The sequence below is a fragment of the Pseudophryne corroboree genome, chromosome 5 (genome assembly GCF_028390025.1).
Source record: "Pseudophryne corroboree isolate aPseCor3 chromosome 5, aPseCor3.hap2, whole genome shotgun sequence".
Lineage (NCBI taxonomy): Eukaryota > Metazoa > Chordata > Amphibia > Anura > Myobatrachidae > Pseudophryne > Pseudophryne corroboree.
In genome coordinates this window covers 611,611,058-611,629,137 of record NC_086448.1, presented here as the reverse complement: position 1 = coordinate 611,629,137, position 18,080 = coordinate 611,611,058, and the positions used below count along the sequence as shown (strand labels likewise).

General features: G+C 44.5%; 1 protein-coding gene across 14 annotated transcripts in view; it reads left to right on the top strand.

Moving 5' to 3' along the window:
* PTPRM (protein tyrosine phosphatase receptor type M) overlaps positions 1-18,080 on the top strand; it is a 1,209,695-nt gene that overhangs the window by 1,042,251 nt on the left and 149,364 nt on the right. For all 14 annotated transcript variants that reach the window (XM_063923506.1, XM_063923503.1, XM_063923501.1 and 11 more), the window contains one exon: positions 12,006-12,042. In XM_063923506.1, the coding sequence (XP_063779576.1) occupies positions 12,006-12,042 (37 nt within the window). The remainder of the gene's footprint in view (positions 1-12,005; positions 12,043-18,080) is intronic.

Sequence of the window (18,080 nt, the reverse complement as noted above, 5' to 3'; positions counted from 1 at the left end):
TAAAAGACAATGGGAGAGATGTAATGGAGTGCGAGGCGGGCAGAGATTCTGGTAGAACTGATACTTTTTTTTAAAGCAGCACACATTTACAAGGCAAAACCAGGTCGGTTTCCCTTGTAAATGTTTTCTACTTTAAAATAAACGTACCAGTTTGGCTGTCTCACACGCTATTACATCTGGCCCAATAATTTTTTTACAAAACTTTAAATAATAGGCTATCAACTCAGCACTTACTGCCCAGGTCTGACTAGTTATGAAGGTTAATGCTTCAGCAACGGGGACCAATATAAGCATGTCCCCTGGCTGTGGCATTACCTCCCTGACAGGGGACCTCCACTCCCCCCCCTGTACTGTATTTTTTAAACAAAGACAGGTCCAAGAGCACAGTATTGGTTCTGAAAATACAAGGGAACCCTACCTACACAATTTTACCCCTGTATTTTTGGAACCAGGACCAGCTCAGAGTCCAGAGCTGGTTATGGGAGAGGGGGGGGCACATCTTTTAAAAAAAATTTATTTAAAAGTATTAGCTTCTACAGACAGAAGCATGCACACATCTCACTGATCTGCACATGTGTCTGTGAAACTCGCCTATAAAAAGCTAGTCTATTTAAAGACAAGTTTTTGGTAAGGTTTTGGGTGCGACCTATTACATTGGCCGAGTTGTATGTTTTCCATAGGAAAACATCTGGATGCGAGTTTGGTCTGCGCAAGTTGCAGGAAACATGCGAGTTTGAATGTTCTTGCACCCTGTTACATTGACCAAGTTCTAAAAATGTGCGAGTTTAGCGGTAAACTCGCACATTTTACAAACTCAGTCCTTCTTACATTTAGCTCAGGGCCTTAATATTTCAGCAGCTGGCTGAGCAGCAGCAGTTCTTCATATACCAATGGCAGGCGGGCAAAGCTGCAATAATAGGTAGGCGAGTACAACATTGTTTGCCAGCTGTACAGATTCTGGAGTAACAATCCTGATTTTAGGAGCTGCCCTACACTGTCAGATATGTCCCAAATCTAAATGCTCTGCTTGTGAAGGGGACTCAATCCACCCTTACTGGCTGTACTTTATAGACCATGCACGGACACATGTTGCAGTCACCTCGGCATCTATGTTATTTATGCTGGGCATTGCCATGGTTTGGTTTTTTATCTGCATTCAGCCCCTAGCATTGTAGAATCAACTAAAGCGTTGGTTATTTCTTAGAATAGCTTCAGGGAGATTAACTTTACTGACCACTACTCATGGTCAGAAATGTAGGGAGAAAGCATTTTATCACAGCAGGTTTCTGCAAGAGGAGTACTGCTGCTAGGTTGCCTCACTCCTCACCACACTATCTGCTACTTAGACCAGAAGAGAGGCTGTCAGTGAAAACCATCAGCTATGAATAAACGTGCTGTTGATAGCAGGGGCGGAATTACCATTGGTGCAGCAGGTGCATTGCACCAGGGCTCCTGAGAACTAAGGGGCCCACTGCTGCCCAGACCAGCCATGAGTTATCCCCTGGCTTCCCCCTCACAGACCATCTTGAGCAATGTCGGATGAATGGCCCAGTACAGAGAGCAGGGTGGGCTCCACTGCCTCTCCCTTTGCCTTCCGCTGTCACCCTCTGCCCCTACCTGTCACCCACTGCCGTGTGGCATATTATAAACTTGGGTTAAGGTGGAAGAGGGGGGCGCCAATTTAAATTTTTGTACCTGGGCCCATCACTCACATGTTCCACCACTGGTTGATAGATATTTACACTACAGGGCTGAACATAATTATATAGAAAGGTGATGTAATACCACCATCTCTAAAAATGTTCACCAAAAGTAATACACCAGAAATACATGTCTAGGCAATATATTGCTAATGTACCAGTATTTTTTAATATGGGTGGTATATGAATGAGAATAAAGAGTAGATGAGAAGTACTTTAACCTCATTGGGCACAAGAGGGAGACATTTATAATGATCTGCACCTAAAAACATATGTGCCTTTGTGAATTACATTTGTGGATCAGCCCAATCTACCTGTTGTCCGTTGAAGAGTATTCAAAGTTCAAAATATGCACTATGAGTAATTGGGGTGTAGAAGAAACAAACATGAGGTTAGATCAATGCAATGTAACATACTTTTCTCTGACGTCCTAAGTGGATGCTGGGACTCCGTAAGGACCATGGGGAATAGCGGCTCCGCAGGAGACTGGGCACAACTAAAGAAAGCTTTAGGACTACCTGGTGTGCACTGGCTCCTCCCACTATGACCCTCCTCCAGACCTCAGTTAGAATCTTGTGCCCGGCTGAGCTGGATGCACGCTAGGGGCTCTCCTGAGCTCCTAGAAAAGAAAGTATATTTAGGTTTTTTATTTTCAGTGAGATCTGCTGGCAACAGACTCACTGCTACGAGGGACTAAGGGGAGAAGAAGCGAACCTACCTGACTGGAGATAGTTTGGGCTTCTTAGGCTACTGGACACCATTAGCTCCAGAGGGATCGAACACAGGACCCGACCTCGATCGTTCGGTCCCGGAGCCGCGCCGCCGTCCCCCTTACAGAGCCAGAAGCATGAAGATGGTCCTGGAAATCGGCGGCAGAAGACTTCGGTCTTCAACAAGGTAGCGCACAGCACTGCAGCTGTGCACCATTGCTCCTCATGCACACCTCACACTCCGGTCACTGATGGGTGCAGGGCGCTTGGGCGCTGGGGGGGGGGGGGCGCCCTGAGCAGCAATATGAATACCTTGGCTGGCAAAAAAATCACAATATATAGTCCCAGAGGCTATATATGTGATAAATACCCCTGCCAGAATCCATGAAAAAAGCGGGAGAAAAGTCCGCCGAAAAAGGGGCGGGGCTATCTCCCTCAGCACACTGCCGCCATTTTTTCTTCACAGTGCAGCTGGAAGACAGCTCCCCAGGCTCTCCCCTGTAGTTTTCAGGCTCAAAGGGTTAAAAAGAGAGGGGGGGCACTAAATTTAGGCGCAATATGTGTATACAAGCAGCTATTGGGGGAAAAAATCACTCAGTTATAGTGTTAATCCCTGCATTATATAGTGCTCTGGTGTGTGCTGGCATACTCTCTCTCTGTCTCCCCAAAGGACTTTGTAAGGTCCTGTCCTCAGTCAGAGCATTCCCTGTGTGTGTGCGGTGTGTCGGTACGGCTGTGTTGACATGTTGGATGAGGAAGGTTACGTGGAGGCGGAGCAGAGGCCGATAAATGGGATGTCGCTCCCTGTGGGGCCGACATCAGAGTGGATGGATAGGTGGAAGGTATTAACCGACAATGTCAACTCCTTACATAAAAGGCTGGATGACGTAACAGCTGTGGGACAGCCGGCTTCTCAGCCCGCGCCTGCCCAGGCGTCTCAAAGGCCATCAGGGGCTCAAAAAACGCCCGTTACCTCAGATGGAAGACACAGATGTCGACACGGAGTCTGACTCCAGTGTCGACGAGATTGAGACATATACACAATCCACTAGGAACATCCGTTGCATGATCTCGGCAATGAAAAATGTGTTACACATTTCTGACATGAACCCAAGTACCACATAAAAGGGGTTTTATGTTTGGGGAGAAAAAGCAGCCAGTGTTTTGTTCCCCCATCAGATGAGTGAATGAAGTGTGTAAAGAAGCGTGGGTTCCCCCGATAAGAAACTGGTAATTTCTAAAAAGTTACTGATGGCGTACCCTTTCCCGCCAGAGGATAGGTCACGTTGGGAGTTATCCCCTAGGGTGGATAAGGCGCTCACACGTTTGTCAAAAAAGGTGGCACTGCCGTCTTAGGATACGGCCACTTTGAAAGAGCCTGCTGATAAAAAGCAGGAGGCTATCCTGAAGTCTGTATATACACACTCGGGTACTATACTGAGACCTGCAATTGCCTCAGCATGAATAGTGCTGCTGCAGCGTGGTCTGATACCCTGTCAGATAATATTAATACCCTAGACAGAGATAATATTTTGCTAACATAGAGCATATTAAAGACGTCGTCTTATATATGAGGGATGCACAGAGGGATATTTGCCGGCTGGCATCCAGAATTAAGGCAATGTCCATTCTGCCAGGGGGGTATTAGAGACCCGGCAGTGGACAGGTGATGCTGACTTTAAAAGGCACATGGAGATTCTGCCTTATAAGGGTGAGGAATTGTTTGGGGATGGTCTCTGGGACCTCGTATCCGCAGCAACAGCTGGGAAGAAATTTTTTTACCTCAGGTTTCCTCACAGCCTAAGAAAGCACCGTATTTTCAGGTACAGTCCTTTCGGCTTCAGAAAAGCAAGCGGGTCAAAGGCGCTTCCATTCTGCACAGAGACAAGGGAAGAAGGAAAAAGCTGCACCAGACAGCCAGTTCCCAGGATCAAAAATCTTCCCCCGCTTCCTCTGAGTCCACCGCATGACGCTGGGGCTCCACAGGTGGAGACAAGTGCGTTGGGGGCGCATCTCGGGAACTTCAGGGACCAGTGGGCTTGCCCACAGGTGGATACCTAGATTCTGCAAGTAGTATCACAGGGATACAAGCTGGATTTCGAGGCGACTCCCCCTCGCCGTTACCTCACATCAGCCTTGCCTGCTGCCCTCGGAGAAAGGGAGGTAGTACTGGCGGCAATTCACGAGCTGTACTTCCAGCAGGTGAAATCAAGGTACCCCTCCTTCAACAAGGCCGGGGTTACTATTCCAAAATGTTTGGGGTACCGAAACCAGACGGTTCGGTGAGACCCATTCTAAAATTGAAATCCTTGAACACGTATATACGAAGGTTCAAGTTCAAAATGGAATCGCTCAGGGCGATTATTGCAAGCCTGGAGAATTTCATGGTATCACTGGACATCAAGGATGCTTACCTGCATGTCCCTATTTACCCTCCTCACCAGGAGTACCTCAAAATTGTGGTACAGGATTGTCATTACCAATTCCAGACGTTGCCGTTGGTCTGTCCCCGGCACCGAGGGTATTTACCAAGGTAATGGCCGAAATAATTATCCCGTACTTGGACGATCTCCTTATAAAGACGAGGTCCAGGGAGCAGTTGTTCGTCGGAGTAGCACTATCTCGGGAAGTGCTACAACAGCACGGCTGGATTCTAAATATTCCAAAGTCGCAGCTGGTTCCTACGATGCGTCTACTGTTCCTGGGTGTGGTTCTGGACACAGAACAAGAAAAAAGGGTTTCTCCCGGAGGAGAAGTCCAAGGAGTTGTCGTCTCTAGACAGAGACCTCCTAATACAAATACAGGTGTCGGTGCATCAATGCACGCGAGCCCTGGAAAAGATGGTAGCTTCTTACGAAGAAATTCCATTCGGCAGGTTCCATGCAAGGATCTTCCAGTGGGATCTGTTGGACAAGTGGTCCGGGTCGCATCTTCAGATGCATCGGCGGATAACCCTGTCTCCAAGGGCCAGGGTGTCGCTGTTGTGGTGGCTGCAGAGTGCGCATCTTCGAGAGGGCCGCAGATTCGGCATACAGGACTGGGTCCTGGTGACCACGGATGCCAGCCTTCGAGGCTGGGGGGCAGTCACACAGGGAAGAAACTTCCAAGGAAAGTCAGGAGACTTCCCTACACATAAATATTCTGGAACTAAGGGCCATTTACAATGCCCTAAGTCAGGCTACACCCCTGCTTCAACACCGGCCGGTGCTGATCCAGTCAGACAACATCACGGCGGTCGCTCATGTAAACCGACAGGGCGGCACAAGAAGCAGGATGGCGATGGCAGAAGCCACAAGGATTCTCCGATGGGCGGAAAATCATGTGTTAGCACTGTCAGCAGTGTTCATTCCCGGAGTGGACAACTGGGAAGCAGACTTTCTCAGCAGACACGACCTCCACCCGGGAGAGTGGGGACTTCATCCAGAAGTCTTCCAAATGATTGTACACCGTTGGGAAAGGCCACAGGTGGACATGATGGCGTCCCGCCTAAACAAAAAGCTAAAAAGATATTGCGCCAGGTCAAGGGACCCTCAGGCGATAGCTGTGGACGCTCTGGTAACACCGTGGGTGTACCAGTCGGTGTATGTGTTCCCCTCTCTGCCTCTCATACCCAGGGTAATGAGAATAATAAGAAGGAGAGGAGTAAGAACTATACTCATTGTTCCGGATTGGCCAAGAAGAGCTTGGTACCCAGAACTCCAAGAAATGATCTCAGAGGACCCATCGCCTCTGCCGCTCAGACAGGACCTGCTGCAGCAGGGGGCCTGTCTGTTCCAAGACGTACCGTGGCTGCGTTTGATGGCATTGCGGTTGAACGCCGGATCCTGAAGGAAAAGGGCATTCCGGAGGAAGTTATCCCTACGCTAATTAAAGCTATGAAAGAAGTGAACGCAAACCATTATCACCGCATATGGCGGAAATATGTTGCGTGCTGTGAGGCCAGGAAGGCCCCAATGGAGGAATTTCAGCTAGGTCAATTTCTGCACTTCCTACAGTCAGGGGTGACTATGGGCCTAAAATTGGGTTCCATTAAGGTCCAGATTTCGGCTCTATCGATTTTCTTCCAAAATAGAACTGGCTTCACTGCCTGAAGTTCAGACTTTTGTTAAGGGAGTGCTGCATAGTCAGCCCCCGTTTGTGCCTCCAGGGGCACCGTGGGATCTCAACGTGGTGTTGGATTTCCTGAAGTCGCATTGGGTTGAGCCACTTAAATCCGTGGAGCTAAAATACCTCACGTGGAAAGTGGTCATGCTGTTGGCCTTGGCGTCGGCCAGGCGTGTATCAGAATTGGCGGCTTTGTCATGCAAATGCCCTTATCTGATTTTTTTATATGGATAGGGCGGAATTGAGGACTCGTTCCCAATTCCTTCCTAAAGTGGTATCAGTTTTTCATGTGAACCAACCTATTGTGGTGCCTGCGGCTACTTAGGACTTGGAGGATTCCAAGTTACTGGACGTAGTCAGGGCCCTGAAAAATATATGTTTCCAGGACGGCTGGAGTCAGGAAAACTGACTCGCTATTTATCCTGTATGCACCCAACAAGCTGGGTGCTCCTGCTTCTAAGCAGACTATTGCTCGCTGGATCTGTAGCACGATTCAACTTGCACATTCTGCGGCTGGACTGCCGCACCCTAAATCTGTAAAAGCCCATTCCACGAGGAAAGTGGGCTCTTCTTGGGCGGCTGCCCGAGGGGTCTCGGCTTTACAAATTTGCCGAGCTGTTACTTGGTCGGGTTCAAACACTTTTGCAAGAGTCTACAAGTTTGATACCCTGGCTGAGGAGGACCTAGAGTTTGCTCATTCGGTGCTGCAGAGTCATCCGCACTCTCCCGCCCGTTTGGGAGCTTTGGTATAATCCCCATGGTCCTTACGGAGTCCCAGCATCCACTTAGGACGTCAGAGAAAATAAGATTTTACTCACCGGTAAATCTATTTCTCGGAGTCCGTAGTGGATGCTGGGCGCCCATCCCAAGTGCGGATTGTCTGCAATACTTGTATATAGTTATTGCCTAACTAAAGGGTTATTGTTGAGCCATCTGTTGAGAGGCTCAGTTATATTTCATACTGTTAACTGGGTATAGTATCACGAGTTATACGGTGTGATTGGTGTGGCTGGTATGAGTCTTACCCGGGATTCAAAATCCTTCCTTATTGTGTCAGCTCTTCCGGGCACAGTATCCTAACTGAGGTCTGGAGGAGGCTCATAGTGGGAGGAGCCAGTGCACACCAGGTAGTCCTAAAGCTTTCTTTAGTTGTGCCCAGTCTCCTGCGGAGCCGCTATTCCCCATGGTCCTTACGGAGTCCCAGCATCCACTACGGACTACGAGAAATAGATTTACTGGTGAGTAAAATCTTATTTTTGTAACTAATCCCCGATAAGCTCTCTTTACCACATTCCTACAAATGCTTGCACAGTGTACAGCCACAGAAATGATTAAATACAATGAATCTAAATTTGATATTTTAGAGTAGAATTGTCGGATTATTTCCATGGAAATGACCATTTATGTTAATATAACTTTCTTATGGCAAAATGGACAGTGGTAGAATTATAGCTACCATCCTTCAGATTAAGATCTCTGGTGTACATTTATAAACAATTATCTCCATGTAATTTCAGTCCAGTAAAGGTGTTCAGTAATTTATGTTTGTCCCTTGGAGATGCCACTGATGAAGGGTTACACATACACTCAGTGACCACCAATACACTTGCCCTTTATTGTATATATCTAATCATCCAATCACGTGGCAGAAGCTAAATGCATTTAAGCATGTAGACATGGTCAACAGTTTGTTATTGTGCCGATTAAACAGAATGGGAGAAAAACTATGATATAAATTACTTTGACCATTGAATGATTGTTAGTGCAAGATGAGGTGGTTGAAGTATATGTGACACAAATGATCTCCTGTGAATTTCACACACAATGATCTCTAAAGTAGAAACGTGGTCTGTATAGAGAATGGTGCAAAAAATAAAAAAACATCCAGTAAGCAACAGCTCTGTGGGCCGAAGCCAGGTAGGCAACCGTAAGTAAATAACCAGAGCCGGCCTTAGGCATAGGCAAACTAGGCAAATGCCTAGGGCATTTGGTATGCTTAGGGGCACCAGCAGCTTCTGCTGATTAAAATGATATGCGGCATGCCTATATTCTGTGTGCGACTGCGGCTGTATCTGCATACGAAATGGAAATTACTGTAATGTAGCATTTCATATGCAGATACAGCCGCAGTCGCACAAAGAATATAGGCATGCTGCATATCATTTTAATCAGAAGAAGCTGCTTGTGCGTCCTAGCCACATAGTTATGCAAATAAGATGCATTTTCATAAACAAAAGGCGCCTGATGTTAGCAGAGCTGCCAGCTGACTCATGCCAGGCCTCTCCTGCAGAACTAGCGGCGGTGCTAGGGGGCACCAGCCAAAACCTTGCCTAGGGCATCAAATTGGTTAGGGCCGGCTCTGTAAATAACCATGTGTTACCATAGTGGTTTGCAAAAGAGCACCTCTGAACACGCATACACACTAAATATGAAGTGGACGGGTTACAGCCAAATTAATCCATGACTCCAACCTGCCTTTTGTCAACAGTTCTGACTGGTGGTGGTGTAATGGTGTGGGGAATACTTTCTCAGCATACATTAGGTGCCATATTATCAATTGTGCATTGTTCAAATGTCACAGCTTACCTGAGTATTGTAACAATGTGGATCCCTTTATAGCTACAGTCTACCCAGTGGCTGCTTCCAGCAAGATAATGTGCCATGTCACAAAGCACACATCATTTCCAGCTGATTCAGTGTACACCAATGCCTCCACAGTCACCAAATCTCAATCCAAGACAATATTATTGTTCTTCAGTAAGATAATATCTTTGTTCTTCAGTGGAATTGAGATGTCTATGACCTACTATCATGACAACATGATCCAGTGTCGGACTGGGGCATGAAGGGCCCACCGGGGGAATGCTGCTATAGGGGCCCATACTTTAAAGTGTAGCCAGGTTCCAGTGGGGGTATGGCCAGCCACCACAGAGGTTTGACTAACCATTACATGTGCTGTGCCCCTTGGTAATTATATAATAAACCAAATTATTGTGAAGTATAATGTAACATATGTATAATTCATAAATCCAGTGCACTAGGATAGTCTGGAACTTGATCCCTAGAGGAGGAGGAGGGCCCACAGGCAGTAGGGCCCACCGGTGGTTTCCCCTGTTCCCCTGTGGGCCAGTCCGACCCTGACATGATCTACTGTCATGGCAACATGAATCTCTAAGAAATGTTCCCAGAACCTTGTAGAATGGCACAAGAAATTCAGACTGCTCTGAGTTCACAATGGAATGCTATCAGTAATAGGAATGTGTACCTAATAAAGTGGCAATGGGTACACCTTATGTTCCTCACCAAGTGCACATTCTGCAACTACTTATGTCAGGGTCAGTTTTCAATTTGATGATGATGATTACTGTATATCTTCTCCGGATGCATCAATCTGCTAGATTTAGGGTAGTAGATATTTTAAGACACATGGAATTCACAATACAGACATGGAAACATAAGTAGTGCAGGTGTCTATTTGTGTAGACATTTTTTACTGTCATCTTATAGCGGGCTGTATATTATTGTGCAGTGATAACGCTGACTTATTTCATTGCTGCTTATAGCTACAATTTATCAATAAAATAGAATTGAGGCAGCTGATCAGCGATACCGGTCTGAAACACGAAGGGTTAACTTACCACTTTGCGGTGCAAGTCTGAGGTAATATGCACATTTATGACCCAGCTAGCTGATTCATGCATCCGCAATGAAACCAAAATCTCAAACTTTCACTTTGTTTTATAAATATAATAAAAACTAACCAAGAATTTAAAAATTGTTAAAAAAAATAAATACAAACAGAAAATTATTTAAGATTTCTTTTATTGATTTTTTTCAGTCCTGAGATGACGATAACAAAACAGAGATTGTGGGGTACCGTTGGGGCTGGGGGGATTTACAGTCACTTGAAATTGCAGGGTTACACAGTGTAATTAATTGTACAACAGCACCCCTATGAGAGTTTCTCACTCAACTGTCTATTGTGCATTACAGAGCTATACAAGAAATGAGCTCATTCTTGCTTTTAGGTTGCACGTGTATTCATTATGTATATACAGAATATTCTGCACACATTTCTCATCCACAGAGTCCCCAGGCTAATTTGTAGTTATTTCAATTATGTTTAATTGTTGTATAGGTTTCTCATTTTACCCAATTTTAGAGTGATTTTGCCAAGACTCAATAAGAGTAGCTGTAATTAATGCATTGCTTGCTCCTTGCTGTAAACAGCTCTATAATAGCTGCTATGTGCTTACATGCATATATCAATTAGCGGCAGGTCTTTCTCAATGGCTCTAAGCATGAACAGAGCTTTAATGCTTATTAGTTCCTAGATTATATATTCTTTCCTTTGCACAAGAATGTGATATGCAATCTGTATATATTTGCTATCTGCAGTTCATCATGCTCAGCAATGTTTGTTGGCTCGCAAACCTAGTCCCCCTTTTTTAATGTTCGGCAGGGACCTATTAGTTTATTTGTTTCAGAATTATTAATATCTTTGTGCATTATTTTGCACATTGAACTACTGCATGTTAATTAGTGCCAACGTGTCTTGCTGCAAATTACTGTGTATCTTTAGGACAGCAGGTGGTGAATAGCTTCAAAGTGTACAGGAATTAGTCCCATTTTGTGTCTCTAAAGGATACATTTCATTTAACATTCAGTTCATGCCCCCACATTGCTTGCTGGAGATCTCATGTAGAGAAATGTGAGCATGAAGCAGGCAATGAGTCTGCAGTACCCCAGATCTTCCTGTGAACTCGTGTCCTGCCAGGATTAGTTTTCATACTTACCAACCTCTAATCATCCTTTTTCAGTCTATAATTTGAAATCAGGCTCACAGTCCAATCCATCAGCATTCTCCTGACCTTCAGTGAAGTTTAACTGCGACTACTTTTTTTATTTTTCCCAGTAACAAAACCACTAAGGGCTAGTTCCTGTAGCTTCTCACTTCTTATTTATTTCCCCTTTTTAAATCGGACAAATATCTCCAGGAATACTATAATGAAGGGCTTTGGGGCTTCAATGTGATACTTGAATAACAAGCCGGCAGAAGATCTGTTTTTCTTCAGGTTAGACTGTCTTGTCTGCGTGTACGCCCCGCTCACTGCGCTGTTTGTTACACGTCTCACATTCTAGACTTCAGTTTGGCTCCTGTGATTAGACCCTAGTCCTCATTCCGATGTTAGATTGGATTTTGATATTTATATTAATTTGACATCTGCGGTGGACACAGTCAAGTCTTGCGGATAGATAACGTAGGAAAGTTGCTCATAGAAACAAATCAGTTGCTAGCTGTCATTTACCTAGCACAGCCTGTAAAATTATAGCAGCTATTAGTAAGGCCAACTTCACTTTATCTCTCTCCAGAAGTTGATAAATCTTCCCCACAGTATGGTACAAGTGTATGCTGTAGAGTATAGACAGTACGGCAATTGAATGTAAAGTGGATTTACTGATTTTATTTACTTTTTCTTCTGATTTCTAGGGCTATCATAGACCAAATCACTATATTGCCACACAAGGTGAGTCTTGTTCCCTGTGTTCATTACATGCATTGTCTTTTTTTTTTCTGCCACAGCGTACTGCGCATTAACTGTGCAACTTGTAAAACTACTCAAGGCAAGTTTGTTTTAGCAGCAGTAACATAGCATTATTTCTGACAGCAAGATTTGTGTAAAAGCATTTACCAATCCACACTGCAATATACTCTGTGCACAATTAAATTGTCAGAGCCGTTTGTAGAAAATAGTATAATTACAACCCTGCGCAGTTACTTAAATGCTCTGTGATAGCTCTTCAAGTTGGAGAAACTGAAAAATCTGTTATGTGTTAATAAACACAGTATGTACTTTATATTCCATTTAATGGACACTGGCTGTTTCCTCAAGTAGCTCTATATAAAGTGCACATAAGATGTAGAAAAGACATCAGCATTGTGTGTGTAGATAAATTGTTATAAATACAATGCTGTATGCAGAATCAGGAAAATGAAAGCTACAGTAGAAATGCAAGTTATTTATTTTACAGGCACGCTACAAATATATACCATCCGGTATCCCATTTATAGCTTGTATTCATTTATTAATTAATGGAGATCTCGGCTCAGGACACACAGAGCCCCAATTAGCATCACTACTTGGGGTCCCATATCTCGTTTTTAGGAAATGGTCATAAGCAGCGATGTCACTAAAGTTGTCCCCCACCCAGGGATGTCAGCCACACCCAGTGTGGTAAGTCATGGTATCACCTCCCCATGGACCTCCTCCCGTACCCATACCACCCAACATCTGTGATATTAAAATCGATCCTGTGTGCACCTGAAATGGGTTTGCGGCCTTGCAGGGATATGGTGTGGCACTGTACCATGCCCAACTCTGGGACATACCTAACACTCCCGGAAATGCTGGGTTGCCCCCAGAGACACACTCGACACTGGTGGCTGTTGCTCAGTGACTGGGGGCTGCACATCATTTGACCTTAATGTGCAGCGCCTGCTCCCGGCTTTCGTCATTTTGGTGTCACCCCCTTGGATGGTGTTACCCGGTACGCTCTGAACCCCTTGTCATAAGCACATGACTAGCACTTTTTTTCTTCAAGCAATTGCGACTTGGAAATTTTGGGATCTAACCTGAACTCAGTTGGGGAGTCAATCGTATTTTAAGAATGGCTGCCATGATTCCAGAAACAAACTGTAGTGCAGCAATAATGTTATTCTGTTCCACTAGTTTTTACATGTTTAGACAGTGCCATAACTGGGGTGACAGCAGGTGCCACCACCAAGGTAGCAAAGCCATAAGGGCAGGACATGAGCTGCCCTGACTGCATCCTTAGCCAGCATGCATAGAATGCGTTGGAAGTGCCTGGCACCTCTTGCTTCTTCCAGGTTTGTTCTGTAATGTTGCAACATTGCAATAGGGCAGAGGGTTTCAGCACAGGGTTCCTCTGCTGTACTCTGCTACAACACTATACAAAGTTTATCACAGTCTATCACTATCTTCCTAGATTAGTTGGGAAGTGAAACTTAACCGTCTTTAATGCATGAAGTCATTGACATAATTGACACCATTCAGGTCTATATGACTAATCTACTGTAATCCACTGTATTCACTAATTAAAATGTATTGGCATAAATATTGATTGAGAAAGTTGAAACAGTGAGAGTAACGATTACTGGTTCACTTCTAAGCAATGCACTCACTGTCAATCTATTCAGTGTAATTGAAGAGCTTCAATATACAGGATCTGAGTGTAGTTATTACTATTTAATGGATATCATTTTTGTATATTTTGTTATCAAAACGAGAGATTGTAAGATTTGGTAAATTTTTTGGAAGTAATTTTGTTTTAATCATTAAAAATCCCTGCAATTACAGTAGCAAGGAAGCACATATCTTACAAATAACATGATAAAGCTGCAGAGTGCACAATTGTTTGTTCTCGATAATGTACATCTCCATTGTGCCGTGTGAGGGAAATCTATTGTAGGGTTTTCAGAGGGTCCTGCATGTTATAACTCCAAATTATATTAATGGAAATATTTTAAAGCTTAGCCCTGATATTTAGTAAGTGAATCAGCCATAAAACATTCTATTGTATACAAAACACTTTTTGTTTAAGAGACAACCAAATAAACCGTTCTGAACTGGCCACCACAGAAACCGACACAACAAACAACAAACAACCCATCCCACCTAGGGCGGGAGGGCCGGCAACGAATTAACAGGAAAGAGAAAGAACTTTCTGGATTCACTACTTACAGGCCTGGCCAACCTGTGGCTCTCCAGCTGTTGTAAAACTACAAGTACCATTATGCCTTGCCAAAGTTTTGCTATTAGGGAATGCTAAAACTGTGGCAGGGCATGCTGGGATGTGTAGTTTCACAACATCTGGAGAGCCACAGGTTGGCCAGGCCTGCACTACTATAACATCATCAAACCCCCCCCCCCCCCCCCCCCAAACCTGCAATAAGCCAATAAAATTCAAATGACTCAAACAAATGCTCCTCCCCTTAAAGTAAACCTCCCCAAATGCCTGAGGATAGAGCAATATGCTAATATGCCCAGCCTGGGGAGTTTATGCTGCTCCAGGCACACTAGCCTTCCTACCTCTGTCTGTCTGTTTTTACCCAGTTTTGTTCTATTACTGTTGTTCTAATTGTAAAGCGCAACGGAATATGCTGCGCTATATAAGAAACTGTTAATAAATAATAAATAGGTGCCCTATGCAGTCTTTTGCTAACATTTTCCACCCTCTGTAGTGCTACATACTGTAGCTGATCTTCTTGAACCTGCTCGGATCTTTAGAAAATCCAAAGTCCATTGCTTTATAGCAGTCACTCCCAACCTCAGTCCTTCAGGCACACTTACAGTCCAGGTTTTAGTGATTTCCATGCTTGAGCACAGGTGACTTAGTTAGTACCTCAGTTATTCTGATGTAATCATCCGTGCTGAAGCCTGGATATCACTTATACCTGCACTGTTGAAGGTCGAGGTTGAGAATGCCTGCTTTATATTTTAATGAGTATAACACTGCACTCCTTAGTGTGACATGCAACCCACGCACTATCTTGGAATTGAGGGAATTCCAGACCAGTTCTGTCCTGCTGCCAAATTCACTTGTGCTGGTGTTGTGAACCAGACTAACGCCACATGGGTCCACGGGCAAACAGTAGGGAGAGCTGAATGCAACAGTTGTTGATTATGAATGTGGGCACCCCTTAATTTTAACACTTTCTGGTAACTTTAGGGAAAAAAATAATGGGTCATAAGTCCCTGCCTGCAATTCTACCCCCCCCCCCTTTTCTTCCCTCCCCGAATGTGCAGAGCACCCTGCTTTACTCATGAGGTGTATCTGGTGCCATGATTGTTAGGTCCTTTAGCAGATCCGCTTGATCCCAGGCTGCCCTCAGATTTGTGCTGCTATTAATGCCAAACAATTGGGGGGTTTAGAGATTAGAAAGCAGCACAGTAGTATACACATATGTAGACATTACTATGCTCATAACATTGTAGACAGTGATAGAAACAAGAGATAGGGATAAAACACAATGGAGGGAGGGGGGGGGGGGGGGAAATCACACTTGTGGAGGGCAGCAGAGGCATACAAAAACTTATAGACACAAACAATGAGTAAAGAGACACAGAGTGTACCAGAGACAGGGGAAAGGGAAAGGGGGTGTCAGAGAGCTACAGACATGAGCAAACATGGGGAGATGGGGCAGTCAGAGGTGTGATGAGGAGCTAGGAGTTATGGCAGTGAAACTCTGGGCTTGGAGCAGGTACGGGTCTTTGACCTTCTGTTCTAGTGGCTGATCCCAGCATAGTCCACATCAAACTTCAGAAGGACAGGGTCCATGCATGCAGTGCTTGAAGCAGGGGGGGAAAGCAAGTGTAGAGGTTGTGGCAGCAACGTACACAACAACAAGCACTTTGCTGTGGATGCTGTGTAAATGTAAACGTTGCATGTAGCCACTTGCTATTCCAACAAGGTGGAGTGCGGCACTAATTGGTTAATTGTGGCTGCCCTCTACTTCATTTTACAGTACTTTTTAAACTCAGTTTTTAAATGTAATTATTTTTTATTTTATCTCTTGAAAAATTCTCAAATAAAATAACAAGGATTCAGGACCAGATTAACAATTGGATGGGACTATATCCCCAGGCCTGCACATAAATATAGGCCCATCACCATGATGTCAAAATGATGACCAGCAGCCCAGCTTTCCACACAGTTGTCCATTAATCATAGTATTAAATTTGTAGTTCTATTTGCCTGTCAAAATGATGATATTTCTGCTTTTTCATATTTAAGGAAACACTGGGGCTGATAGTGTAGCTAACTATCAAGCATTTAGGTTAACAATACATGGTGAGTAGACATATTAACAGAAACAGTTGATGGAGGGTGTCACTGGGGTCAGTGACACCCGGTGCACTGTATAGCCCCATGAACACAGAGGCAAGAAGGGGCATGGCCTCATGGGCCGACCCAGTTTTCATCACTCCGAGGGCGTGCCCAGCATTCTCGTAGATGTTGGGCTGCACCCAGAGACTTGTCTGGCTGTACTGCCGGCTCCTACTCTGTGACAGGAGCCAAGTATTCATGTAATATTACAGTGCAGCAACCGGCTCCTGTCACTGAGGAGGAGTCAGCATTTTAGTCCCTCAGAGGGAGACACCTGGGTGTGGCCTGCACTTCCATAGTAATGCCACTGACCGTTTTATAGCAAGTCACATGATCAGCCTGTCTGTCTATCTATCTATCTATCTATCTATTATCTATCATAAATATTTTTTATTTGATTGTCATTGAGAAATATTTCAATAAAATAACAGGGTTTCAGGGCCAGATTAACAGGTGAAGGTGACTCTAACAGTATTATAACACTTTTTTCCATGTGATATGTATGTTTAAGACCCCACCACATGCACTATAAAAGTATTGGCTCTTAAAAGGAAAAAAATCAGGTGCTATTCTGTAGTTATTTGCCTTGCGACTGGATTTACAATGGTCGGTAAGAGCGGTGGTTGCTGTATGTAAAGTGTACAGGATTTTAATTGTGGATGCTGCTGAGGTTACATAGAGACACTGGGCTTGATTCTGGGTCACATGCAACAGTGTAATTTTATATTGGCACCTCTTCCCTGTGGGCACCACCCTGAGCAGCACCAGGCATGGCACCAGCTAGTGATAATCCTCAGTAGTAGCCCATGTTCTCATGATCAGTGGCCAGAAAGAAGGGTTTATGGATTATCTCTGTAGATAGGAATAGTTTAGTCTTTACCATTGGTTATAGATTTTGTTTATTAGATTACACAGCAATGGTGTTGCTCCCTCAAAAGAGTTTTTTTTTAATTGCAGTATACTGTCAATGTTGGTATAAAAGTGTTCCACCAGAGACCTGTTTATCACATCAGACTACTCTATTGCTTCTCATAAATGATGCATTTATGTTCAAACAGCAAGGTATTGCATCTGCAATTTACTGCTTATTTAGAATGGTCGCTGAAGCCTGTTGAACAATTTGCATAAATTATAAACTATAGAGTAACCTGATTCCAAAAGTAATAAAGACTGTCTCCTTTACATAGCTTAGATTGGGGTTACTGGCCTTCAGTACACATAGGGTTTCTGTATTTGCAGAAACTAAAACGGTTTTAAAACCCACTATACTGCACTAAGGGCCTAATTAAGAATTGATCGCAGCAGCAAATTTGTTAGCAGTTGGGCAAAACCATGGTGGTCATTCCGAGTTGTTCGTTCGCTGCTATTTTTAGCAGAATTGCTAATAGGCTAAAATCCGGCAGTTCTGCGCATGCGTATGCACAGCAGGGCGCACGCGCTAAGCAATTTTACACAAAACTATGCTATTTTACTCACGGGGGAACAAAGCTTTTCAATCGCTTTGCTGATCGTAGTGTGATTGACAGGAAGTGGGTGTTTCTGGGCGGAAACTGGCTGTTTTCAGGGAGTGTGCTAAAAAATGCAGGCGTGCCATGTAAAAACGCAGGTGTGGCTGGAGAAACGGAGGAGTGGCTGGCCGGACGCTGGGCGTGTTTGT